The sequence below is a fragment of the Gekko japonicus genome, unplaced genomic scaffold (assembly GCF_001447785.1).
Source record: "Gekko japonicus isolate JY-2015 unplaced genomic scaffold, Gekko_japonicus_V1.1 scaffold76, whole genome shotgun sequence".
In the NCBI taxonomy this organism is placed as follows: Eukaryota; Metazoa; Chordata; class Lepidosauria; order Squamata; family Gekkonidae; genus Gekko; species Gekko japonicus.
This window is the reverse complement of record NW_015166420.1, coordinates 1,831,524-1,859,326: the sequence shown is the minus strand read 5'-3', so window position 1 is coordinate 1,859,326 and position 27,803 is coordinate 1,831,524. Positions and strand designations below refer to the sequence as shown.

Sequence of the window (27,803 nt, the reverse complement as noted above, 5' to 3'; positions counted from 1 at the left end):
GCTACGTCGCTCGAACGTGGTGGAGGGAGAAGCCCCGGCGAGGGGCTGGGCATGAGGAGCCACAGCGGCCCTCCCCGCAGGTACGAGCCCCTAGAGGGGTGCGCTGGTGGAAGGGAAAACCGGGCTCAGAGGGCCTCCAGACATGTGCAGAGTGCATTGGTGCTAGGGGGAGTTCCTCGGGGCATGGGCAAAGTGCCTTTCCTTAATTAAAGGAGACAGTACCCTTACTTTGGTGCAGAGTGTCTTTCCTCGGAGCTGTATTATATAGGCGTGCTTAGTTCTCCTTTAAAAAAATATCAACCTGGACAGGATCAGAGCGTCTTTCTGACTGGGAGAGATTTTTAATTAAAGTGTGTATCTTAAGCATACGCAGAGTGCCTCTGTCCTGACGAGAGGAAAGTTTGGATTTTTTAAAAAGGGAAAGCTTAAAACTTCCACCTGGAAACTTATAGATGCGGGTATGTAGGTAAAACGGATGATGGAAGTGCCCATTGGATGGAGTGAGAACCGCTACCTGGGCTGTGTTGAAATGTATCTGAAACAGGCAACTAAATGCTTAAAATAAGCGCCACTGTTATTATTTTCTTCGTGTTTGAGAATTTCTCTGCGTGGCAGCGAAATCGATACAAATTTCCCCCCCGCCCCTCCTCCCCAGTGCATTCGACCTCCTTTGTCCCACGTATTAGCTTTCTTGCTTCTATTTGCCTTCTCTTTTAAGTTATCACTTTATGGATGGTTTACTATCTAATTTAGGATTCACCCGGATACTGTACATGTGTATATGGGTATAAGCTCTGTTGAATTTATGTGGAATTTTTTTCTAGTTCTCCCCACTCCAATGTATTTTATAATGGGGGTGGGGGGATTTTTAACCCGCCCTACCCTGCAAGCGGGCTCAGGGCAGCTCACAACATGTAATCCAACAATAAAATCATACATTAGGGCCAAAAATCATAAAGCTCTGGGACTTGGTTAAGTCTAGGTTAGATCTTGTGCACTTAATGGCTAATTATTAACGGCTAATGATGCAATCCTGCCCATTCTTTCTTGGGAGCGAGCTCCATTTATTGCAGTGGAACTTACTTCCCAAGTAAGCATTTTTAAGATATCATACCGCATAAGAAGGCCCTGGTTCGAATGGTGACTGTAGACAAGCCCTTTCTCTCTGAACCCACTGTCTGTCCTCTAGTTGCGGTGTGAAGAATAATACTAGCCTTTCCCAACACCAGAGGTTCACCGCCTATGAAACAGAAGGTTTTGTTTAGCTGTTGTAGCTCATCGCTGTTGAGAGATGTGTTCTCCATCAGTTAGTGGAATTTTTCTTCTAGATTCTGTAAGCTAGTGGCTCCTGCTACATTTTGGGATAGCAAACAACATTGTGTGAAGTATTTCTTTGTGCATGTCCTGAATCTATTGGCTATCACCTCCTTTGGGTTGCAGTATCATAGGGGGGAGGTAGAAAAACTTCTCTCTGCACACTTTCCCCATTCCCTTCATAATTTTATAAACTTGTCATGTGTGCTTTTGTAAACTAAATATTCTCAGCTGGATTCGAGACCCAACAAGATTTTCAGGTTACGTGCCTTTGAGAATCAAAGCTCCGTTCGTCAGGTACAGACACGTCAGGTACGGACACTCAAAAGCTTGTATCCCCAAAGTCATGTTGGTCTCCCAAGGTGCTACTGGAGTCGAATCTGGCAGTTCTGCTGCAGACCGACACAGCTGTCCTCAGACACTAAATATCTTTTAGCCACTTCTCATCAGGAGGGTGTTCCAATGGCTTGATCCTCACAGTTACCCTCTTGCGCATCGTTCCCGCCTCTGCAATATCCCCCTTGGGGGTGAATACAGCTAGTCTCATGCTCAGTGTTCCAAATGAGTTGGCGCTGATATTTCTGTTTCTGCCAGCAAGTGTGTGTCTCTGAAGCCAGTCCTGTAGATACATTGGAGTTTCTCTCAAAGCTGCCAAAACAAACCCCCCCCCCCTGAAAAACTGTTTAATCCATGCTGAGCCATGCTGCTCGCAGTGCAGGTTGGATTGGGCGAGGTATCTGAAGTGCATGCCTGATTTAGCTGTAGAGGCAGACCGGGGTGCCGAAACGTCTGGCGCAGCTGCCCCAATTATATAAAGGAACAGCGGCTGGCTACCTGTATATTTAGCAGGTTGATTTGGTTGTTCCTTTAATCAAGAGCATCAGACGAGCCCTGCTGGACCAGACCAGTGGTCCGTCTAGTTCAGCAGCCTGTCTCACACAGCAGCCAAGCAGTTGCACTGGAGGGCCAACGAAGAAGGCATGGAAGCTGAGGCCCTCCCCTTCTGCGTCCCAGCATTGGTATTCGAAGGTTTGCTGCCTCTGGATGTGGAGGCTCCCTTCAGTCACCATGGCTGGTAGCCATTGATGGGCCTCTTCTCCGTGAGGTCCATGGTTCCATGTGCTTCCTCAGAGGCATTCATTAGGAAAAAAGCAAAAAACCTGGTAAATAAGCAAGTGGTATCAAGCCGCTTCAAACCTTCCAGGTTCCTCCTGTCTTTCAGCAAGAGCGTTGTCTCCTATTTCTGATTAAACTTTCATCAAGTGCTTGCTTGCCTTCTCCACATTTCCCCTCCTATCTCTAAACTTTGAGACCTTCTGTGGTGACATTTCATCTGGGCATGTGGGGAGGGCTTTGGCTCATCGAGGGATCTTCCCGCCCCCGCCCAAGCAAACAATACCAGCAGCTCACCCTTCCCTTCCCCCAAACATCAGATTAGCAGTTGTAAACCTAGCAGGACTTTGCACTGCATTATTATAAAGGAACAGGACTTAATGATACATTGTGTGCCCAGAGCTTCCTTTCCTCCTCGGTTTGCCCCCTTGGCAATCTAGGTCAATTTTCTTATTGCACTTTTCTTCCAAGAAGCTCTGGAAGGCATGTATGAGCCAGTTTGGTGTAGTGGTTAAGTGTGCGGACTCTAATCTGGGAGAACCGGGTTTGATTCCCCACTCCTCCACTTGCACCTGCTGATGTGACCTTGGGTCAGTCACAAGCTCTGGCACAGCTGTCCTTGAAAAAGAGCAGTTTGTGTCAGAGCTCTCTCAGCCCCACCCACCTCACAGGGTGTCTGTTGTGGGGAGGGGAAGGGAAAGGAGTTTGTAAGCCGCTCTGAGACACCTTTGGGTAGTGAAGGGCGGGGTATAAATCCAATCTCATCTCATCATCATCATCATCTCTTCTCCCCGTTTTATTTTTGCAACGCGCCTCTGAGGTAGGTTAGGTGAAAAGAAGAGAGGGTGTGTGTGATTGGCCTAGGGTCAGCCAACGAGCTTCATGACAGAACGAGGATTTGAACCTGGGTCTCATAGATCTTTGCCCGACATTCTAATTGCTGCACCGCAATGACGCACCCATGAAGCTGCCTTCTACTGAATCAGACCACGGATCCATCAAGGCCAGTAGCGTTTCCTTCAGATTGGCACCCGCTCTTCAAGGTCCCAGGTGGAAAGCTTTCACATCACCTCCTGCCTCATCATTTTAACTGGAGATGCCGGGGATTTAAACCTGGGACCTTCTGCCTACCAAGTAGAGGCTCTGCCCCCGAGCCACGGGGCCCCCTCCCCACCAGACCTCAATAACTGATTGATTGGTTCACTCATCCCATTTCCGTGAAGCTAGTAACTGTCGTGCCCTCTCTTCATTGCATTTAATTGACAAAATGCACTGAACAAACTGCCTCAGATTTCTGGTAAGAAAGCGTTTCCTGTCACTTTCTCCCCGTGTTCTTTTCACTGCGTCCAGCGCTAACTGTGAACTGAGTGAAGTGACCAAGTAGATCAAGTAAATATTTATCCCTTCCTACACTCCTGGGCAATGTTCAGCAGTCAGGAGGTGGGAGGGGCGAGCGGTTTCCTCGGCAAATGGTTTCGTGCCCATCCGGAATTCAGTTGCAGTTTACTGTGACCTTCAAATGCCATTGCCGATAGATCCAGTTGGACATCTGTGTTGGTCCAGTGGCACCTTTGAGACATTTCTCTGCTAGTTTGACATATTTATTGCTTTACGGCTGTCTGCCGGTAACCTTAACTTGTTATTTAGTGTCACTTTGCATATCTTGATCATCATCATATTGCATGTTACTTTACTGAGCCAGTTTGGTGTAGTGGTTAAGTGCTCCGACTCTAGGTTTGATTTCCCACTCCACTTACACCTGGCTGGATGACCTTGGGCAAGTCGTAGCTCTGACACAAGGAGGACACCTAGCTTCTTTCTAGAGATGTAAAATTTCCGGAAATTTTGAAGCTCGGAAAACCCCCCGGGTTTTTTTCCTTTTTTTTCTGGGAAAAAATGGAAATTTTCAGAAAAATTGGAAAAAATGCTACATTAGCATTTCTTTTGTCTTTTCTAGATTGAAAGTCATTCTGTTACTTTAGGAACATAAAATATGACTATGGACATTTTTACTTGGCATGAAATTATCACAACTAGCATATTAAAAATATAGTGTATCCAAACAATTATTACAAACAGAATACCCACCCACATGCAAAAACAAAACTGAAACTTTTTTATTTTCTTCTGACAATCGCACCTCCTAAAGGAAGAAATGCATCTTGTTCTTGCATTGGAGAGTTCAGTTTGTAACCTAGGACTTGCTTGTCCTCAGTGCACAGAAATTAGATCAATCTGATACCATATATATATATTTTAGAAATGATTTGGAAAATATTTGAACACCTTGTCTTAAAATATTTTATTCATCATGTTAAAATAAAATGTTCCATAATCATTTTTTTTTCTTTTCTTTTCTTTTTTCTATTTTTCCAATTTTTCGGAAAAAAACAAAAAAGGCTTCAGGAAAAAACCGGTTTCCCCCCGATTTTTTCCGGTTTTTTTCCGGGCCTTCACATCTCTACTTCTGTCGGAAGCGCTTGGTCTTTGGCCACGTTCTGTTCCGTTAGGGGCTGGCCCACTGGTTTGTCCAGGGTTCCCTGATGCTAAGAACTGCACTGCAGGAGGTAGCAGCTTCCTTGCCATGTCGTGAGGGGTGGCGGCACTGGGGCTGCTTGACTCCAAACTCTGCAGCAGGCAGGGGTGCCCAGTGAGCAGCCGCACACAGAGCTCCTCAAACATTGTTCCTGGGAAAGAACTTGCTGACATTTTGCTTTATCTCTGGTTTGATTTCATTTGTGTTTTGTCTTCAAACATTCTGACGGAAGGCTGGCCCTGGCGTTCTTGGCTGAAGCCAAAAGGGGGCTGTTTGTATTCAGAGCTTCTTGTGACATCTGAAGAACCTGGACCGCGAGTCCACAGAAGTTTATGCTGGAATAAAAATTTCACGAGTCTTCATGTGGCACAAGGCTTCTGCTTGTTTTTGCACGTGGCCGTCCCTGCCTTTGCTCTGAATATGCTTCCGTGCTTTGAAGAAGAAGGAAGGAAGGAAGAAGAAGAAGGAAGGAAGAAGAGGAGGAGGAGAGGAGTTTGGATTTATACCCCGCCCTTCACTTGGAGTCTCAGAGCAGCTTACAAACTCCTTTCCCTTCCCCTCCCCACAACAGACACCCTGTGAGGTGGGTGGGGCTGAGAGAACTCCGACACAAACTGCTCTTTTTCAAGGACAGCTGTGCCAGAGCTTGTGACTGACCCAAGGTCACATCAGCAGATGCAAGTGGAGGAGTGGGGAATCAAACCCGGTTCTCCCAGATTAGAGTCCGCGCACTTAACCACACTTAAAGTCGTCTCTGAAGCAGAGGTAGAGATACCGCTTTGTATACAGAAGGTCCTTTGCTCAGTCCCTGGAGCAGGGGTGTTGAACTCACTGGAAATGTGTTATTTAAAGTTTAAAATTTTTTTAATTGTGTCTGCCTGTGTCCCTTATAAAGTTTATATATCTCTGCTCCCTGGCATTACCTTTTATGACACACACGGCCCGGCCCAACAAGGTCTCATTTATGTCAGATCCGGCCCTCATAAGAAATGAGTTCGACACCCCTGCCCTAGAGTCTCTAGTTGAAAGTCCTTAAGAGACAGTGGTGAGGAAAGACCCCTCTTTGGCCTGAGGCCTTGGAGAGGCCGCTGCGAGACAGAGTAGACAGTACTGTGTTAGCAGGATCAGTGGTCTGACTTGGTATAAGACAGCTGTGTAAGTTTGTGGTTTGAATTTGGGGTGCGCTGCTTTCAGGTGGGGATTCACAAGACCGAGTGCTCTGCATGGAAATCTTCTTGCGCACAGGAAACAAGCATGTCAAAGGGAAGATGCAGAACATTCTTTGTGACTTTATCATTCTCGGAGGAAGGGATTTGTGGGTGGGACGGAGGGGGGTTGCTGCAGTTCAGAGTCCTGCAGTCTGAAGTGGTACAGGATGATCGTTTCAGTGACAATAATGTGGAGACCAACATCCAGTTTGGTGTAGTGGTTAAGAGTGCGGACTCTAATCTGGGAGAGCCGGGTTTGATTCCCCACTCCTCCATTTGCACCTGCTGGATGACCTCGGGCAAGCCATAGTTCTGGCACAGCTGTTTTTGAAAAAGAGCAGTTTCTGTCAAGAGCTCTCTCAGCCCCACCCACCTCATGGGGTGTCTGTTGTGGGGAGGGGAAGGGAAAGGAGTTTGTAAGCCGCTCTGAGACTCTGAGTGAAGGGCGGGGTATAAATTCAAAACCCTCCTCCTTCGCCTGCACTGATCAACCGATTTTACGATCATTTTGCAGACCAGCTGCAAGAGTTGATGAGAATCAGCCGAAGGTCCAGTTTGGTCCAGAGCAAGCTGCTGCTTGTATCTGAAGTGGACTACTATGGAAATCCAGAGTCCGCAGCTTCAGAAAGTCTGTGAAGGACTGATTCTCTCAATCAATATGTAGAATTATTTTGGAGAGTGGTGAGAGAGCGCTCACCATAAAACCTCTCCTACTGTGTTCTGTTTTGGTTTAGATCTGGATGTCTCCTTAGTTACAGGCTCACAATGACTTCTTGACCTGTGCATTTGTGTGGTTCACGTGTTCTTGTGTGTGTGGTCACGTTGTGACTCGTCCTCTCCAGCTTCTCTACCTTGTGATCTTTATTTGAAGAAGAGAAGGCGAAGGAGGAAGAATAGACTGAATTTATACCCCACCCTTCAATATCTGAAATAGTCTCAGCGGCTTACCATCTCTTTTCGCTTCCCCTCCTCACAACAGACACCCTCTGAGGTAGGTGAGGCTGAGAGAGCTCTTTCGAGAACTGCTCATGAGAGAACAGCTCTGAGAGAACTTGTGACTGTCCCCAGGTCACGCCAGCAGCTGCATGTGGAGGAGTGGGGAATCAAACTCGGTTCTCCCAGATTAGAGTCTGCGCTCCTACACCACTACCCCAAATTTGCTCCATTTTAACCACAGAATAGAATTTGTATGATTATTTCTGAGGATCCATTTGCAGAATTAGAACAACTGGTGCTGTGACGCTGGTCACAGTGAGATAATTGGCTAAGCAGTTGATGCTTTCTCCAGATCAACTTATTTTTCTCTGTTGGTTAACTGATATGGGTCCTGGACAAATGATCATAGAACTGTGTGTGTGTGTGTGTCCCCCCAGTAGAACAACACAACAATCCAAGAGACAGTGCAGCTTGTCACAAGCTTGAACAGGCTTGAAAGCACGCCAGGAAATGTGGGAGTTCTTTTGTAAGAATGAATGGGAACATTTTAATTGCTGCAGAATAAGGGTGGCATTTGACTGCCTTTCATCCAAGTTTATCTGGGCCGTTGGCCGCTCCAAGCACACAGCAAGTCAGAGAACCCTGGGCTTTACATAATTTGCTTCTTGGCTGGCATGAACATAGTCAGTGAAGACCAAGAGCAAAAACTGACAACCGGTAAAGCCACTCCAAGGTGCATGAAGCTGGTGGTGTGATTGTTCAGTGAACTATAACTGGAAAGCACGCCGGCAGTGAACGAGGGCTGAAGAATAGCGTGGTCGGGTCCAGGTGTCGTAAGGTGGGTTTTGCCAGTTGTCATTTTGTGTTGATGCCATTGTGAGTTTTTAATAGATTTCAGTGACAGTTGTTTTGTGAAAATATACGATAGCGTTTCTTAAAGATTTTACAGGGTAGAAGTAGTTACTAAAATGTAAGATTCTCCCATTGCTGTTTTATTATTCAGTCTGGTGTCTGACCCATTTAATATATTAAAGTTATATTTACATAAGGTTCTGTGTTTGTTCGGTATGACTTTGAGTCAGCTCAATAAAAATACTTGAGTATTTGCATGAGGGCATAAGAAGACCCCTGCTGGATCAGACCAGAGGTTCATCTAGTCCATTGTCCTGTTGTTTCAGCAGTAGTCCTACGTGTGAGATGCACTCCTTCCTGGAGGCTCCCTTAAGAACATAAGAGAAGCCAGTGTTGGATCAAGCCAATGGCCCATCTAGTCCAACACTCTGTGTCTCACAGTGGCCAAAAATACCAGGTGCCATAAGGAGGTCACCCAGTGGGGCCAGGACACTAAAAGCCTTCCCACTGTTGCCACCCCCCGTGGCACCAAGAATACAGAGCATCCCTTGCCCCAGACTGAGAGTTCCTATCTGTACCTTGTGGCTAACAGCCACTGATGGACCTCTGCTCCATATGCTTATCTAATTCCCTCTTGCAGCTGTCCATGCTTGTAGCCGCTGCCACCTCCTGTGGCAGTGAATTCCAAGTGTTAATCACTCTTTGGGTGAAGAAGTACTTCCTTTTATCCTTTCTAACCCGACTACTTATCTGTTCTAACCCGACCTATTTAATGTTTTATTTATGTGGAGGGTGTTCTCCTCTCGAGAATCTCCCCCACTCTCCATTTTATCCTCACAGCAACCCTGTGATGTAGACTAAGCCAAGAGAAAAGAGTGACTTGCCTGAGATCATGGTGAGCTCTATGATTGAGCAGAGATTTGAATCCAAGTCTACCTGTTGCAAACCACTCCCGGGTTTTTAAGCAGAGGCTGGATGGCCATCTGACAGCAGTGCTGATTCTGTGAACTTAGGCAGGTCATGAGAGGGAGGGGCAGGTAGGGTTGCCTCAGTGCTTAGTTCTCGTGGCCCTTTCTTTCTTACACGCCCAGGGAAATGCCGGTCGCCACTTTGGGGTCATGATCCTACATACGCAGGACTTAGCTTGGTGTGCAAAATCCTGGGTTCACTGGGCATTTGGGACCATAACCAGGGTTAAAACAACAAACCATGGTTAGCTGTAACCAGGGTAAAGGACCAGACCGGTGCGTTTCTGGTGGGAAACAGTTCAGCTTCCAAACTGCATGAAACGTCATGAAAACTTGCCTTTATGTTTTCCCATGTTCCTCTCAGGTCATCCAGCTACTGTACCCGTATTTCAGACCGCTGACTCCGTGACAGAGAGGAGCGATGGTTTCGAAGCGGGCCTTTGTCTGCAGCTTGGGCTCGATCTACTTGTCCCTCCTCTTTGTTTTCTTACTCATGGACGTCTACGCCCGGCCGGCCAACAGCTCCGCCTTGAAAGAGAAAGCAGCCGACGGCAAAGACGAGAACGAGATCCTGCCCCCGGACCACTTGAACGGTGTCAAGATGGAGATGGACGGCCATCTGAACAAGGAGTTCCACCAGGAGGTCTTCTTAGGGAAGGAGATGGAGGAGTTTGATGAAGATTCGGAGCCACGGAGGAACCGGAGGAAGCTGATGGTCATCTTTTCAAAGTGAGTGTCGCTTTGGTATGACACAACCTGGACATGGCCTGTAGCTTTTGGCTGTTGCTGCTATTTTGCTGGCATTATGTGTGGCCTGAGCCACGCTTCAAAAACTCTATGGCTATTGGAACAGGCAGGCGGCTTCCGCAACTACCCTTCTGTTTGCTTTTCTGTTCTATCCTTCCTCCAAGGAGTTGAGAACAGTGTATGTAGTTTACGCTTCGTCCATTTTACCTTCACAACAACCGGTAGGTGAGGCCAAAAGAGAAGTGACAGGCAAGGTTGCCCCGTAAGCGTCAACGCAGAGTGTGGCTTTAAGCCTCTGTCTCCCCAATTCTGCTTTGACGCTCAAACCACTGTACCACACTCCCTCTCAGCATCACCTTGCAGAATTGATCTTGCCTGTTTTCTGTCAATACAGTAGTCGAGCAGTGATTCCAGGTTGGTGCAGTGGTTAGGAACGTGAACTCTAACCTAGGAGAACCGGATTTGAGTCCCCACTCCTCCATTTGAAGCTGCTGGTGTGACTGTGGGTCAATCACAAGTTCTCTCAGAGCTGTTCTTTCAAGGGTAGTTTCTGTCAGAGCTCTCTCAGCCCCACCTGCCTCACAGGGTGTCTGTTGTGGGGAGGGGAAGGGAAAGGAGATCGTAAGCTGCTCTGAAACTCCTTCGGGTAGGGAAGGGCGGGGTATAAATCCAATCTCATCTTCTTCTTCTCAGAGGAAGGGGTAGAGATGCACTGACATTCTCTGATTCAGTGAGAGAACCCCCAAAGCATCACTTCACCCCAGAAAGAGTGGCCCCATCCTGAACCAGGACTGACTGTACAAACAGGAGGGCAGGTGCCATTCTTTATGTGGGGGTGTCCCTGTGTTGCAGGGAGGATGCCTGCTCATTGTTCTGGGAGCTCCCAAATTTATATACACACGCACATGCCTTGAGCCAGAGTGAATGTTTGTCCAGCTTTAGTCCAAAAAATCTGGTTGCTACAGTCTCTGAGCCCATGAATGGGAGGTCATCCTGACATTCTCTTTTTTCCTGCATCGGTCTTGTCTGACCCCAGGAAAGTTAGAATTCGTTTATTCAGATCAACTCTCCCCTCTATCACCGAGGAGACAGGGAAGGTGATGGCACCCCGTTCTCCCTGCAGCCTCCTAATCCACGTGTTTATTAGTCCGTGCTGGTCAGGTAGAGAAACAAGTCCTTTTCTCCCTTTCTCACAATACAAGAACCCATGGGCACTCCATGAAATTGCAGAGCAGTCAGGGTTAGAACGGGTCAAAGGAGGTACTTCTTCACCCAAAGAGTGATTCACACATGGAATTCACTGCCACAGGAGGGGGTGGCGGCTACAAGCATGGACGGCTTCAAGAGGAATTGGATAAACATACAGAGCAGAGGTCCATCAGTGGCTATTAGCCACAAGGTATAGATAGGAACTCTCAGGCCGGAGCAAGGGATGCTCTGTATTCTTGGCGCTTGGCGGGGGGCAACAGTGGGAGGGCTTCTGGTGTCCTGGCCCCACTGCTGGACCTCCTGATGGCACCTGGTATTTTTGACCACTGTGTGACACAGAGTGTTGGACCGGATGGGCCACTGGCCTGATCCAACATTGGCTTCTCTTGTGTTCTTAATTCTCAGTCTGGGGCAAGGGAGGCTCTGTATTCTTGGTGCTTGGGGGGGGGGCAACAGTGGGAGGGCTTCTAGTGTCCTGGCCCCACTGCTGGACCTCCTGATGGCACCTGGTATTTTTGGCCACTGTGTGACAGAGTGTTGCACTGGATGGGCCACCGGCCTGATCCAACATTGGCTTCTCTCGTGTTGCTATGTCCCAAAACACTGGGGAATGAAGTCGTTTCCCTCTAGTGGATGGGAATGCTGGGGGAGAGGAATGTGGGAAAGACCGCTGACCGTCAGTGCTTCCCGCCGATGGATCGTGGGATCCAGCTCTCCACATGAACGCATGAAGCTGCCTTACGCTGAATCAGGCCCTTGGTTCTTCAAGGTCAGTGTTGTCTACTCAGGCTGGCAGCCGCTCTCCAGGGTCTCAGGCGGAGGCCTTTCAGGTCACCTACTGACTGGAGATGCCGGAGACTGAACCTGGGACCTGCATGCCAAGTGGATGCTCTACCATTGAGCCACAGTCCTTTCCTAAGTCACACATCTAAGAGAGCCTGCTTCACAGGCAACATTCTGACAAAGAAAGCCAAACGGGTGTTCCTTAGGATCCGGCATCTGTGCCTTGGACCATAAATTAAGCCTTCCGTTGGCGGCTTGTGGCCTGTTTATTTTATACACCATGCATCTGTGTTTGCATTGGTTTTATTTAAATATATAATGTGGTTAAGGGCTCCCTCATCGATGCTCCCTCTAAGCTGTGGAGTCTTGTGAGCAAAAATTCTGCTCTATGAGCTACTGGCATTACAGCTGTGACTGAGCGATTTGGTTATTGCATAAACTAGTTTGCTCTGGAGCCATCCTTCGGGAGCTAAGACAAAAATCTGTGAGCCGGAGGCTAACAAAATGTGAGCTAGCTCACACTGACTCAGCTTAGAGGGCCGTCATGTTCATTTTGCTGTGGGAATGTGGGCTTGTGCGTCTGCTCGCCCCACTGGAATAGTCGGCCTCTGCTCAGCTGCGCACCCTCTGATGTGGCTCTGGATCTTTTGGCAAGAGAATGGCTCAGCGGTCCCACTAATCACTTAAAAACCTACTTAGCTTTTTCTGCCAAGTTAAGATGTCCCCCCCCCCCCGCAGCTTGATGCGTGTGAAAGGGGGGGGTAACCCTGAACGGTCCAATAGTTTTGGTTTTGTTTCCAAATACCATTTAGTTCTGCCTGTATACGCAGCCAGCCTCTGCCTGAAGAATAATTTATCTCCATCCCTGAACGCCATCGGATCGGTGACCGCTTTGCCAGGCGCCTTGTCTGCAAATTAAAAGGTTTTGTTATGAAGCATGTAGCGGATAAGCAGCTGGCTGTAATGAAACTGAAAGCCGATTGGAATGGCTGCAGGGGCCCCCATGCCTTTGCTGCTTCTCATTTTCTCTGAAAGAGCAGAGGTCAGTGGCGGTTGGGCAGCCCATAGCCCTGGTCTTGCAAACAATCGTAGGCAGAAGGCAAGTACTTTCCTGTCTCCCGTCCCTCTGGCAGCCCAAATCGGAGATCTGATCATAGATTTTATTAAATCAAAGGTTCGGGTTGTTTCTTTTAAAGGTGGAATCTGAGGCTGAACCCTGAAGTTGAAAAGACTTTGGTCCTTGAATCACACGCTGAGTAAAGGGGCCCATTTGGGAAAACTCACTTTAAAAACATCTTTCTTCTCGGGACGATGTCGGTGTTTTTCCGTCCCAATACGGAGTACATTCTGCAGATGGCTGCTTCATTGGCAGCGTAGGCAGCCAGGTTTTTGCTTACGGGATGGAAAACTGGCTCCACTAATACCAGATTTTGCTGCTGCACTTGCTTTTCCAGTGACAAGTTGCCGCGTCTAAGCCGGCCGGTTTCTCCTCGGAATCTTGAAGGAGGCGGGTCAGCTGCCAGACGCTTAGAGGCCGTCGAGAAGATGAAACTCTCTCCTGCCCTTAGCCTTTCTCCATCTCGTTAGTCAGGAGAGACCTTCTTCCCACCCTCACACACCTGCTGGGAACAGCTTTTTGCCGGAGGAAGGAGCAGGTGACCAGCTGAGCTCTTTAGTCCTCCTGAAGAAAAGGAGGCAATGTTCTCCGTGCGGTGCTCATCTCAGTTTCCAAGCCGAAGAGCCAGCGCTGTCCGAAGACGTTTCCGTGGTCATGGAGATTAGGCCATTAATGTTAATTGATAGGACCTTCAAACTACCCATTTCTGTCAATACGCTGCAGCTTCGTCAAATTTGTCTCCTTTACTTAAATCTTTTCCTTTTCTCAGTTATTCTGATTCCTCTGATTCTTTTCCAGTTACTTCTCTTGCCAGGAGCTTGGCTTGTGCAGACGTCGAAATTACTCTTTTACCTGTAGATAAAAAGGCTTCCGGGGCTGCGGTGGCTCAAGTGGTTAAGATGCTGAACTGCAGACTGGAAGGTCAATAGTTCAGCAGTTCGAGACCCAAGTGCTGCATGACAGAGTGAGCTCCTGTCTCGGGTCCCAGCTCCTGCCAACCTAGCAGTTCGAAAGCAAGAAATTGCAAGTCAATATAAATAGGTACCGCTTCGGTGGGAAGGCAACAGCGTTCCGTGCGCCTCGGTGTCTAGTCATGCCAGCCACATGACCACGGAAATGTCTCTGGACAGAGCTGGCTCTTCGGCTTGGAAACGGAGATGAGCACCACATCCCTAGAGTCGGATTCGACTGGCTTTTGAGCGAGGGAAACCTTTACCTTTACCTAAAAAGGCTTCCGAGGCGAATGGGATTCTCCAGCAGTATCTTATTTCTTTCTTCTGTAATATTTGCCTAAGAGAACCAAAGTCTTTCCTTTTCTTCAGTATCAGTGCAGGTGCCCGCAGGTTCAAGAAAGGTTGGGGACCCTTGGTATAAGGCAGCTTCATGTGTTCATGGGACCCTTCCCTGGCTTAGAGCAGAAGGCTTGGGAAAAGGGCTTTCCTGACTTGAGCCCAGGTTCGGCCCGCGGCTGCTGAGTTTGCTTCCCAGTCCGCTGACCGAAAAGGCAGAAGTTTGCGCTAGGCCTCTTCGAGCCCCCAGCTGATTCTGTGTGTTACGTTTGCCCTGCAGAGTAGACCAGAACAGGGACAGGAAGATCAGTGCAAAGGAGATGCAGCGCTGGATCATGGAGAAGACCGAGGAGCACTTCCAGGAGGCGGTGGAGGAGAACAAGATGCACTTCAGGGCGGTGGATCCAGACGGAGACGGTAGGAGAGCGGCTGCCCCCTCCCCTTTCCCCAGAGCACCTGTCATGGCACAGTGTAGCAGCTAGAGGGCAGCCTAATAGAGGAAGTCGAAATGTTCACAGTTGTGCTCTTGGCAGTTTTTTTGCACATGGCTGTGTGTGATCTGCCCAAGCCTGGGATTTTATACTGATTTCGGAATTCGGCATTCTGAGGGTTTCAGTTTCCGTTTGTTTTCTTTCTTTGGTTTATAAAGATGAATTTCGAGCCCTTATACCTTCGACACCAATTTTTTTTCACCCTGCAGGCAAATGTGGAATTCTGACATCACATGGCGGGCCCAGCAACAAAATGGCCGCTATAGAATGGCTGCCGTGGAAGGCGAAGCCAGCCACAAAATGATGGCTACAGCTTAGCTTCAGTCCAACAGTGTAGATCAGGGGTGTCGAACTCTTTTGTTATGAGGGCCGGATCTAACATAAATGAGACCTTGTTGGGCCAGGCCATGTGTGTCCTAAAATGTCATGCCAGGTAGCGGAGATATAAACCTGATAAAGGACACAGACACAAAGATGTGGATTTTTTAAACTTAAAATAAAAACCTGCTTAAAACATCAGCACTCTTGCGATATTTTGCTTATTTAACTGTGTCTGATAGCTGACACCCCTTGCTTTGAATAATGGCATCAAAATGCCTGTGCTTTTGCAATCTCGGGTATGCTGTTCAAGGGCGTATCTGTAAGCTGCAGACCTTCTTTCAACTGATTGACATTCACTACAGAAATCTCATGCTCACCCCCTGGTGCAGATCCTTGTCTGTGTTGGCTCTGTAGTTTGCATTTGCTGATCTCTCGTGTGAATCTGTGGGATCCTCTACCAAAAACCAGGGTTGGATTGAGCCTCCTGATATTGACGCCCGTGTGAAACTGACCAAATGCAGGCAGGAGAGAGAGACAGGGCAAAGCAAGAAGCCCTGCTGCATCAGACCAGAAATAACAGCTGTCCCGGCACCCTGCTTCGGGACAGGGGTCAGCCAAAACAGAACCACTTAGGTAACAGACTTTCTGGATGCGGTCAGACAGCATGCTGAGAGCGAGTTAAACTGCTCCGGCCCCGATGCGTTTGTTTTTTTTTTACCTGGCGAATCGCGATCACACTCACCTCCTTGCTCCGGATCGCTGCGCAGCCACATCGCTCCCCGCCGTCCACAGGCAGGAGGAGCATGCGTGGTGTTGTTTTTCTCTCTCTCTCAGTTTGGGCATGCGCACAGGCGGCCATCTGTAGGACTAAAATTTTTGCGTGTGCTCAGAACAGCAATTTTCACTTCGACCCGACTGCTGTAGCACTTCCCTGTAAACTTTAAAGGAACACTTCCCTTTAAACGTTTACCCCAAAACTGGCCTCCGTGAGATCCCAAACTTGTCTAAATGCCAAAACTAGGCACCGTTTAAACATTGTTTTTACTAACGCGGTGGCGGACATCCACCTATGCGCACACCACCAACGCTTTAAAAAAATGGCGGGCGAAAAGCGGAAGCCTCGGGCAGCCTTCGAGCAGGGAGGGGGTTTAAACCGGAAGTGGCTCGACACCGCAGGAGCAATCAGATGTCAGAAAAGTGCGGCTGGAACGAGGGAATCAGGAAAACACCACTTGGGGACCTGGTATCAAAATACTCCGGGTTAAAGCGGTTTTCAGCCAGAAAGCGACGGCTGGGGACGGGAGGCAGATGTTGACTGTGTGATCGCGCAGATAAAATCCGTTTCTGAGGCGGGCCGAAAGCAGACTAAACGGCTCATCTGAACGCACCCTCTCTGTTGCCGGCTCTCAGGAAGTGGCATTCAGAGGTAGACTACTTCTCTAACTGGAGATTTGATTTAATTAGGAACCTTGTCCACCATGGCTTTTAATAAGTGAAAATTAGGGTATGTGTGGGGGGAGTTTTTCTGATACCTAGAATGGTGTGTGGGGCGGTGCAATGGGTGTCTGTTGTGGTGTCTGTGCAGACTCCGGAGCTGTACAGGGTCTATACTAGGGTTGGAGCACCTTCCCTATGAGGAAAGGCTGAAGAGCCTGGGACTTCCTCAGTTTGGTGTAGCGGTCGAGTGCGCGGACTCTAATCTGGGAGAACCGGGTTTGATTCCCCACTCCTCCACTTGCACCTGCTGGATGACCTTGGGCAAGCCACAGTTCTGATAAGAGCTGTTCTTGAAAAAAGAGCAGTTTGTGTCAGAGCTCTCTCAGCCCCATCTGGCTCACAGGGTGTCTGTTGTGGGGAGGGGAAGGGAAAGGAGTTTGTAAGCCGCTCTGAGACTCCTTTGGGTAGTGAAGGGCGGGGTATAAATCCAATCTCTTCTTCTTCTTCTTTTCAGTTTCCACAAGAGACGACTGGGGGGGGGGGCGTGGTAGAGATTTATAAAATTATGCATGGGATGGAGAAAGTTGACAAAAAAAGTAAACTTTTTCTCCCTCTCCCAAAAGACTAGACCTTGAGGGCATCCAGTGAAGCTGATGGGCAGTAGGTTCAGGACGGAGAAAAGGAAATACTACTTTACACAGAGAGCGATTAAAATGTGGAATTCGCTGCCAGAGGATGTAGCGATGGCCACAGGAGTAAACAGCTTTAAAAGGGAATTAGAAAGATCCATGGAGGAGAAGTCTGTCAACGGCTACTAACTATGGTGACTGATGGGAACCTCCACGTTCAGAGGCAGTCAGCCTTTGAATCCCAAAGCCAAGAGGCCACATCGGGGGAAGGCCTCGGCCTCTCTGCCCTGTTGTTGGCACTGCAGAAGAACCGGTTGGTCAGTGTGTGAGACAGGATGCTGGACTAGATGGACCACTGGTCTGATCCAGCGGGGCTCTTCTGATGTTCTTATGCACCTGTATCTTTCTTGCTGTGTGTTTGTGACCCGTAACATGTAGAATCGATGTTGCATGGAAATTAGCTTCTGGCTGTCTTCTGGGAGCAAGCCTCAGTACCTTTTGCATGGCTCGCTTGGTTTTGTTTGTTTTTCTCACATCAAAATGAAGTTCATGTGGGGAGACACTGGCATCGAACTCCAGATGAAGCCAGGGTTTGTCTTCCACCGTCGCAGAGGCATAAAACCTTTTGCTGGGTATCCTGATGTAATCCAGGTGTAGCGACTTGAGCAAGGAAGGCCGTTTGAATATTTTCTGTCTTCACAGGTCACGTGTCCTGGGACGAGTACAAAATCAAGTTTCTGGCAAGCAAAGGGTTTAACGAGAAGGAGGTGGCGGAAAAGATCAAGAATAACGAGGAGCTAAAAATAGACGAGGAAAGTAAGTGGCAATATCGTTTCATTTATTTACAGTTATACCCTGCCTTTCTTCCAAAAGCAGTTCACATCATCCGCCTCCCCTCCCTTTCATCCTCACAACAGCTCTGCGAGGTAGGTTAGGCTGAGAGTACGTAACAGGCAATGCTCCCTCTGAGCCGTAGGGTCTTGTGAGCAAAAATTCTCCTTTGTGAGCTATTGGCATTAGAAGAAGAAGAAGAGATTATACCCTGCCCTTCACTCGGAGTCTCAGAGCAGTTTACAGACTCCTTTCCCTTCCCCTCCCCACAACAGACACCCTGTGAGGCAGGTGGGGCTGAGAGAGCTCTTTCAAGAACTGCCCTTTCAAGGACAGCTCTTGACAGAACTATGGCTTGCCCAAGGTCACACCAGCAGCTGCATGTGGAGGAGCAGGGAATCAAACCTGGTTTTCCCAGATTATAGTCCACGAACTTAACCACTACACCAAACTGGCACCAAAGTTGTGAGTAATTCGGGTACTGCTTAAATCGCTTTGCTCTAGAGCAGTGGTTCTCAGCCTTCCTAATGCCGCGGCCCTTTCATACAGTTCCTCATGTTGTGGTGATCCCCAACTATCAAATTATTTTTGTTGCTATCATAAGGCCATCGAAGATTTGTGTTTTCCGATGGTCTTAGGCGACCCCTGTGAAAGGGTCGTTCGACCCCCAAAGGGGTCGCGACCCACAGGTTGAGAACCACTGCTCTAGAGCCATCCTTCCCGAACTGAGACAAAAATGTGTGAGCCGGAGGCTAAGAAACTGTAAGCTAGCTCACACTAACTCAGCTTAGAGGGAACACTGGTGACAGGCCCCGCGTTGCCCAGCAAGCTTCCCTGGGGGTGTGGGGATTCGAACCTGGGTCTCCCAGATCCTAGTCTGACACCCTAACTAATGCACCATACCAGCTCTGTGGTTAGAGGTCCCCCTCCTCCCCATTTCCACAGTGTGCGTTCAGCATGCTGGTGCTCACCTTTGTGCAGTTTGGATGTCGGCAGCAGAGCAACACTTTATTAAAATTTTATACCACCCTTCTTTTGGGGCATGCGGCGTCACTGTGAGCCCAGACCTGGTGACAGGAAGCCATACGGGTGTCAAAGGGCATTGCAAGCTGTGCCCTGGAATGGTGTGGGGCAGTTTGCAAAACGGCAGCTTTGATTGCACCAGCAGTTACAAAGGCAAGAATATCGATCAATGTGACTTTGCGCAAGGGAATGTTTGAGTGGAATCGGAATGGGTGGGGTTTTTTGTTTGTTTTTTTTAAAGCTCCCCCCGCCTCCCACTTGGAAATATGTTGTGCCACCAGATCTAAAGCTTATACAGTTGATGTTTATTCACTAGAAGCTTTCAATCTCATCCGTATGCACAGCGCGCAAGCTGGCTTAATCACTCTGTCTGGTGCGCCATATGGGGCAGAGGATCCCATCTGGTAGTACGTTCCGGCTCCAGCAGTAGAGAAGGGGGCCGTAGCACATCGAGAGTCCATATTGCATGTGTAAGTCTGTCGTTGCTCATTTAACCAGCCCTGCTTTGGTGCTTGTGGCTGTTGGAGGCGTTTTGGCTGTCTGAAGAAGAAGAGATTGGATTTATACCCCGCCCTTCACTCAGAGTCTCAGAGTGGCTTACAATCTCCTTTCCCTCCCCCTCCCCACAACAGATCCCCTGTGAGGTAGGTGGGGCTGAGAGAGCTCTGAGAGAATTGTGACTGACCCAAGGTCACGCAGCTTGCTGCATATGGAGGAGTGGGGAATCAAACCCGGTTCTCCCAATTAGGGTCCGCCGCGCTTAACCACTATACCAAACCTTGTTGAAAATTGAGGCAGGTTCTGTCACCGGGTCATCAGTGGTCTTCACCTTAGTTCCCGCTCCCCTTGAAATGTATGGGTAGGAGTAAAGATGGGAAGGCCTGGGGGGAAAAAACAGAAGAATTTGGGGGAAAACTCCCCCCCCCCATTTTCCCCCTGAAGCTGTTTTTCCCCGGTAAGACTGAAAATAACGGATTATGGAATATCTTCCTTTTACAGTGATAAATAACATGTTTATCACAAAAGTTGTTCATATATTTAATTCTTCCATTTTATTTCTAAAAAACTATGTATTGTGAAGACTTTTTTGTAAGACTATGTATCAAATCATTGTGATTCCTATACACTGAGGATAAGCAAAGGCTGGAATATAATTCAGATACTGAGAAAATAATGATATAATTCTGAAATGCAAGAGAAAGATGCGTTTCTGCCTCTAGGGGGCAGTGTCGTTGTCACAAAAAAGGGGGAAAGGTTTGTTTCCGTTTTGCTTGTGGGCGTCATCTTGTTGGTATAGTTGGTGGATCTATTTCTGCCCTCTCAGCTGTTTGTACTATGGAAGAATAGGATAATTAGAGGAAATAAAATAATGTTCTTATTTGTTATATTGATGATTTCTTCTTTTTGTTGTCGTCGTTGCCTCTTCTGATAAACTGGCCAAAGAGGTTCCTTATAGTTCAGGTATTCTTTCCATTTCAGGACCTTGTCGTTCCATTGGTAGCAAAAAATAAAATTCGAAAAAGTAAATTCAGTATGTTGTTATTTTCTGAATAAGCTGTACTTTTAGCATATCAAACATGAGACTTTTATGCCGAGCCAATTAATGCACACTGCACTTTCTGTTCCCAAAGTAACAAAGCGTCTTTCAGTCTGTAAAGTGTACCAATGTTGCATTTTTTTTCCCAATTTCCCCCAAAACTTCTGGTTTTTTTCCTGGGGGCATGGGAGGGAAAACATTTTACCCATGTAGTTGTAGATGTTCCGGGCTGTGTAGCTGTGGTCTTGGCATTGTAGGGCCTGATGTTTCGCCAGCAGCTGTGACTGGCATCCTCAGGGGTATAACACAGGAAGACGGAGTACTCTCTGTGTCAAGGTGAGAAGAAAAATGGTAGGCAGGTAATCAAAGTTCCCTCTAAGCCATGGAGTCTTGTGAGCAAAAATCCTACTTTGTGAGCTACTGGTGAGTGAGCGATTTAGCTGCTGCATAAATTAGTTTCCCCTGGAGCCCTCCTTCCTGAGCTAAGACAAAAATGTGTGAGCTGGAGGCTAAAAAACTGAGCTAGCTCACACTAACTCAGCTTAGAGGGAACACTGCAGGTAATCTATATCTACTCAGGAAGGTGGGGTAGGGTTGAACTCCTACAAGATAATGACTCAGCCCTACCCCACCTTCCTGAGTAGATATAAATCACCTGCCTACCATTTCTCTTCTCACCTTGACACAGAGAGTACTCCATCTTTCTGTGTCATACCTCTGAGGATGCCAGTCACAGCTGCTGGCGAAACGACAGGTCCTACAATGCCAAGACCACGGCCAGACAACCCGGAAAATCTACAACAGCTAATGAACGCCGGTCGTGAAAGCCTCCGACAACACATTTTTTACCCATGGCTTCAAAATTTCCGGACATTTTACATCTCTAAAGGGGAGTGAGGATATCATCACCCCTTAGTAAAGGGCTCCCAAATAGCAGCTGGGGGAGGGGCTCTGGCATGTAGATTGGTGTGCTGGAAGTCTCCATTCTACCCCCCCCCCCCAGCTCCTCCCTTTAAAAGTTTCTTGGGTGTCGGGGGCTCAGAAAAGCTGTGGAGGGCCTCTGCCTGCCTTGGCTAAGGTAACTCGATGGTGTAACTCAGTATAAGCCACCTTTTTAAAAAAGAAGCAATAAAAAAAATCCCAGGTTTTCGGTAATTGCCTTTTTAATTAAATTGCTGGTTCCAGTTCCCTCGTTCCATTCTGTTGCTACCGCTATTCGACTGATATCTACCCTATTTAATACTACCAGGCTTGGTTTAAATCACCGCCTGATTGTCATCTGTCGTATTATTATAATGGATTGTAAGCTGCCAGGATAAATTCTAGTACCAGATCAGGAAGTCTGTTTAATACTTTGGAGGTTTTCAAACAGAGGCTCGATGGCCATCGGACAGCAATGCTGACTCTGTGAACTTAGGCAGATCATGAGGAGGGAGGGCAGGGAGGGTTGCCTCGGTCCTTAAGTTCTCCTGGCCCTTTCTTACACACCCAGGGAAATGTCGGTCACCACTTTGGGGTCCGGAAGCCATTTTTCTCCAGGCCGGTTTGACTGAAGATCTTGGAGGTTTTTTGTCATCATCTGGGCGTGGAACAGCGGTCACGGGGTGTGTGGAGTGGGAGGGATTTGTGAATTTCCTGCATTGTGCTGGGGGTTGAACTAGATGACCCTGGAGGTCCCTTCCAACTCTATGATTTTAATACAAATACAGGAATAATTTTGTCCTGATAGGGCGGCTGACCGTACTCTGCAGTACTGGCAGGTAACCAACAAATGATTTTTGCATCGTTTTAAGGTCTTCTTTTGGAGAGTCAGTGCTGTGTAGGGGTCAGCATGTCAGATTCCAGATCTGGGTTCAAATCCTTACTGTGCCACGGAGCTTCCTGGGCCAGTCAGTCCCTAACCTATTTCACTGCATGGTTTGGGGATAAAACAGAGGGCGAAAGAGCGGTGTTATGCCACCCTAGGCTCCTTGGTGGGAGAGTGGGCTTGCAAGGTGCTGATTCTTACCTTTAAAGCCCTATATGGCCAGGGTCCGAGATACCTGAGGGACCGCCTTTCACCATATATACCCCAGAGAGCACTTCAGTCAGGGTCACAAAACCAACTGGCTCTTCCAGGTCCCAAGGACACCAGGCTAGCTTCAATCAGCCTTTTCGGTGGTGGCTCCATACTGGTGGAATGAGCTCCCGGAAGAGATCAGGGCCCTGCGGGACCTTTTACAGTTCCGCAGGGCCCTGCAAGACGGAGCTCTTCCACCAGGCTTTCCACTAGGAGCCGCCACCACTACCACTACGGCCAGTATTACCACCTACGGTTATTAATACCATCAACTCAATAACAACAGAAGCCTGGTGCCTGCCCTATTACTGATTGCCTGTGCTCGCCGACCAAAACTGAGAAAGAGCCAACGAGCTGACTATCAAGTGAACCTACAGAATGTACGAGGCCATCTTTGATATTATAAGTTAACTGCTAGCGCTTTAATGTAATGTAAGTTAGTTTTAATGAACTGCTATTGAATTGTTTGATGAATTGTTTTTAGATGTCTATGATTTCCATTGTTGTTGTGCTTTTATGATGTCAGCCGCCCTGAGCCTGCCTTGGCGGGGAGGCCGGGGTACAAATTCAAATATAAAAGAAACAAACATGTACAAGACACACAGACTTAAAAAAACCACGCACACGTTTGTGAACCATTTCCATTTTTTTTTTTTATTCCAGCGCAGGAAGTCCTAGATAACTTGAAGGATCGCTGGTATCAAGCCGACAACCCACCTGCAGACCTCTTGCTGGACGAGGACGAGTTTCTGTCCTTCCTTCATCCGGAGCACAGCAGAGGGATGCTGAAGTTCATGGTCAAAGAGATTGTCCGGGACCTGGGTACGTCTCGCGCAGAGTCGCGGTTGATCGAGGGCTTAGTTCTCGTCAAAGCAGTAAAGCCTCAGTCTAGGGTGTGCCACTTCAAATTCCAAGGAAGGGGGGGGTTTTTTGCATGACTGAGTGCTCTTCTATATAATTTTATTTTTATTTTATTTTTTAAATGCTTGTGTCCTGAAAATGAGAATGTCAGGCCCTGACCTGGATAGCCCAGGCAAGCCCGGTCTCGGAAGCTAGGCAGGGCTGACCCTGTCAAGTATTTGGGTAGGGGAGATTTCCAAGGAATACCAGGGCCGGGAGGCAGAGGCAGGCAATCAAGGCTCCCAGGCCACTTCTCTGAATGTCCTCCATGCCCCAGTAGGAGTCACCAGGTATCACCATGACTTCCAGGCACGGGCGCACACAAGCACGCACGCACAAAAAAAAAAATGAAGAAGAAAAAAACGCCCCAAGAAGAAGAGAAAATTGGATTTATACTGTGCCCTTCACTCAGAGTTTCAGAGCGGCTTACAATCTCCTTCCCTTCCTCTCCCCACAACAGTCTCCCTGTGAGGTCGGTGGGGCCGAGAGAGCTCTCTCGAGGACTGCTCGTGAGAGAACAGCTCTGAGAGAACTGTGGCTTGACCAAGGTCACCCAGCTGGCTGCACGTGGCGGAGTGGGGAATCAAGCCCGGTTCTCCCAGATTAGAGTCCACCCCTCCTAACCACTATACCAAACTGGCTTTTTTTGCATTTGATAGACAGCCCTAAATAGAATGTGTGCGCGTGCGCAAGAGGGAGAATGATACTTAGATTCGAGTCCAGTCGCACCTTCGAGACAACCAAGATTTTCAGAGGATAAGCTTTCAAAAGTCCAGGCTCCCTTCCCCAGGTGTCTGACGGTGCTACCTGGGCTCGAATATAACTCTTCCGTGGCAGACCACCGCGGCCGCCCTCCGAAGATGGAAATGATGTGACTCAGAACCTTCCCCGCCCATCGTCAGCGGCAGCGTTCGGCTCTTCATTCTCAAGAACTCCATCCCAACCCTGTCGGCATCCTGCCGCGAGCGGAAAGCCACAGACAGGATGCACCTTAGTGCAGGTGCTCTCTTGAGAAGAAGCTGAGAGCAGCCACAACTCTAACTTAAGAGGGGAGCGGAATTTTTGTGTCCCTGTGGTTTGAGTCTTTTGTCTCCTCTCCGCAGATCAAGACGGCGACAAGAAGCTGACGCTCTCCGAGTTCATCTCCCTGCCCGTCGGCACCGTGGAGAACCAGCAAGCGCAAGACATCGACGACGACTGGGTGAAAGACAGGAAGAAGGAGTTTGAGGAAGTCATCGACGCCGATCACGACGGCATCGTCACCATGGAGGAGTTAGAGGTGAGCCGCCCTCCGCACCTTGCGCAGGCGTGTTCAGACAGCGATCACCTCGCGTGCCCTTCAGGGGATTTCACGGGTTATAAGAATTAAGACTTTCATCTTGCCCTGTTGTCCCCGAGTCCGGGGAAACTGGCTTGCTCTGGCAGTCTCTCGTCTTACAAGCAGGGTTGGCGGCGGTGTCTGGCTGGGAAAAAATCCGATGCAAGCGAGGATAAATACATGAGCTATAATTTCCTACGCCAAGTCGAATGTTATCAAACCAGGTGATCAGAGTTGGCGTGGGGATTTTTCTTTTTGCTTCATGGGTACTTCCTTCAGAAAAGGGTATATTTAGGTTCTTTCGGATTTCCGCTGAGAGCGGCAGCAAGAAGGGAGCGGAAGGGGGTTTTTTTATACACTTAGCAGAAAAACAGCGGCATAGAGGTAGAGCACGCGTTTTGCAAGCCGAACACCTGCAGTGTTTAAGCTCTGGCCTACCCGGGTCACAGTTCCAAACTGCAGGTGTTGGGAAAGACCTTTCTCTCCCTGAGACCCTGGAGAGGCATTGCCAATCAAGGCAGGCAAAGTAGAGCTAGATGCTCCAATGGCCTTGTCGGACGGCTTCCTTTGGTCCGTCCTACATGTGTGTTCCGAGTCAAGTCGGCTCCACATTGTGGAAGCTGTTTAGTATTTCAAGGAATGCTGGGAAAACATTCCGGATTCTTTGCATCGGCTCAGGAGTATGTCGCAACTTTGTTACTAACGATCAAGCAGCTGGATTTAATAGTGGTGTTTATAGAGCTTGTTAGAGTCTGCGGGATGCTTCCCATGCATTTGGCTTTGTGGTCCTCACAACACCCCGGAAGGTAGGTCAGTATTATCATTATTGTAATGGAAAGGCTGAGGCTGAGAAACCGAGGTTTGCCGAGTGCAAATTTCTGGCCTGCCATTCTCTGCCGTTATTTATATGCCCCCCTCCAAGTTTATGAGGAGGCTAGCAAGGGGGAATCAGTTGTTTTAGGAAAGCAATGCAAATCAAGACACTAATATTCATAAAATTAGCAGTGAAGAAATCAACTGCATGAGAAACCAGCATCTCAAAAATAACCATCCTGCTCTGTGGATGGTGGGCAGTCAACCCCAAGCCTTGAGGAAGAACATGAGAACATAAGAGAAGCCATGTTGAATCAGGCCAGTGGCCCAACCAGTCCAACACTGTGTCACACAGTGGCCAAAAATACCAGGTGCCATCAGGAGGTCTAACAGTGGGGCCAGAACTACAGAAGCCCTCCCACTGTTGCTCCCCAAGCACCAAGAACATAGAGCATCACTGCCCCAGACATAAGAACATAAGGGAAGCCACATTGGATCAGGCCAATGGCCCATCCAGTCCAACACTCTGTGTCACACAATGGCCAAAGCCCAAGTGCCATTGGGAGGTCCACCAGCAGGGCCAGAACTCCAGAAGCCCTCCCGCTGTTGCTCCCCCCCAAACACCAAGAACATAGAGGATCACTGCCCCAGACATAAGAACATAAGAGAAGCCACATTGGATCAGGCCAATGGCCCATCCAGTCCAACACTCTGTGTCACACAATGGCCAAAGCCCAAGTGCCATTGGGAGGTCCACCAGCAGGGCCAGAACTCCAGAAGCCCTCCTGCTGTTGCTCCCCCCCAAACACCAAGAACATAGAGGATCACTGCCCCAGACATAAGAACGTAAAAGAAGCCATGTTGGGTCAGGCCAGTGGCCCATCCAGTCCAACACTCTGTGTCCCACAGTGGCCAAAACCCAGGGGCCATCAGGAGGTCCAGCAGCAGGGTCAGAACACCAGAAGCCCTCCCACTGTTGCCCCCTCTCAAACACCAAGAATACAGAGGATCACTGCCCCAGACCGAGTCTTCTATCTATACCTTGTGGCTAGTAGCCCCAATGGACTTCTGCTCTTTATGTTTATTCAGTCCCCTCTTGAAGCTGTCTGTGCTTTTAACCGCCACTGCTTCCTGTGGCAGTGAATTCCACATGTTAATGACTCTTAGGGTGAAGAAGGACTTCCTTTCATCTGTTCTAAGCCTACTGCTCATCAATTTCATTGAGCGCCCACGAGTTCTTGTATTGTGAGAAAGGGAGAAAAGTACCTCTTTCTCAGCTTTCTCTGTCCCATGTATAATTTTGTAAACCTCTTTCATTTAACCCCTCAGTGTTCATTTCTCCAAGCTCAAGAGCCCTAACCTCTTGAGCCTCTTTGTATCTGGTGCCTGCAGTTCCCGGCCCAAATCCTTGGGGGGTGTTTGCAAAGTTTCCATGAAGTTCTTCCATTGTGCCATTGACCTAGTGATCTTTGGCCACAGCCCTTCGACGTCAGGCGTTCCCAGGGGCGGGCGGGCGGGCAGGCGTGTCTGTCTCCTCCAACCTTTCCTTTCCCTCTCCCCAGGAGTACATGGACCCCATGAACGAGTACAACGCCTTGAACGAAGCCAAGCAAATGATCGCCGTGGCGGACGAGAACCAGAACCACCACCTAGAGCTGGAGGAGATCTTGAAGTACAGCGAATATTTTACCGGCAGCAAGCTGATGGACTACGCCCGGAACGTCCACGAGGAGTTCTGAGCTCTGGGCCCCACGGCTATCGATGCACCTTCTCGCTTTCCAAAAAAAAGAAAACCCGAAAGAGAATCCCCTTTTGCTGCTATATCTGTGTTCTGTGTGTATACGATGTGGTGTTCTAGACTCTTATTTTTTAAAGGAAAGCCGTCCTTGTACGTGTGTGTATATAAATATACATATACATATATATATATATAAACGGAAAAGAACCACAATTCTCTTGCCTTCAAGCCCACCAGGCACGATCCGGACAAGTTCCCCTTCAGGCTTGCTCTGTGCACCTTTTCCTACCAGCAGGCCGCTCAGTCACCGTCCTCGATGGCCGCTTTCACATTGCTCTTTTGTTTGATCTCCACAGGAGCTGCGGTGGCTCAAGTGGTTAAGACGCTGAACTGCAGGCTGTGGAAGGTCGGTAGTTCAGCAGTTCGAGACCCGAGTGTGCCGCATGACAGAGTGAGCTCCCGTCTCTAGTTCCAGCTCCTGCCAACCTAGCAGTTCGAAAGCAAGAAATTGCAAGTAGATAAATAGGGACCACTTCAGTGGGAAGGTAACAGCGTTCCGTGCGCCTTGGTGTTTAGTCATGCCGGCCACATGACCATGGAAACGTCTTCGGACAGCGTTGGCTCTTCGGCTTTG

At 48.6% G+C, this 27,803-nt stretch overlaps 1 protein-coding gene across 1 annotated transcript; it reads left to right on the top strand.

Annotated features, from left to right (window-relative positions):
- On the top strand, positions 1-27,550 carry SDF4 (stromal cell derived factor 4). Its single transcript, XM_015411672.1, has 7 exons — positions 1-80; positions 9,292-9,656; positions 14,353-14,489; positions 17,653-17,766; positions 23,064-23,222; positions 24,404-24,579; positions 26,994-27,550. The coding sequence occupies exons 2-7, from the start codon at positions 9,349-9,351 to the stop codon at positions 27,168-27,170; spliced, it is 1,071 nt and encodes a 356-aa protein (XP_015267158.1). The 5' UTR covers positions 1-80; positions 9,292-9,348; the 3' UTR covers positions 27,171-27,550.
- Positions 27,551-27,803: the final 253 nt, after the last annotated feature.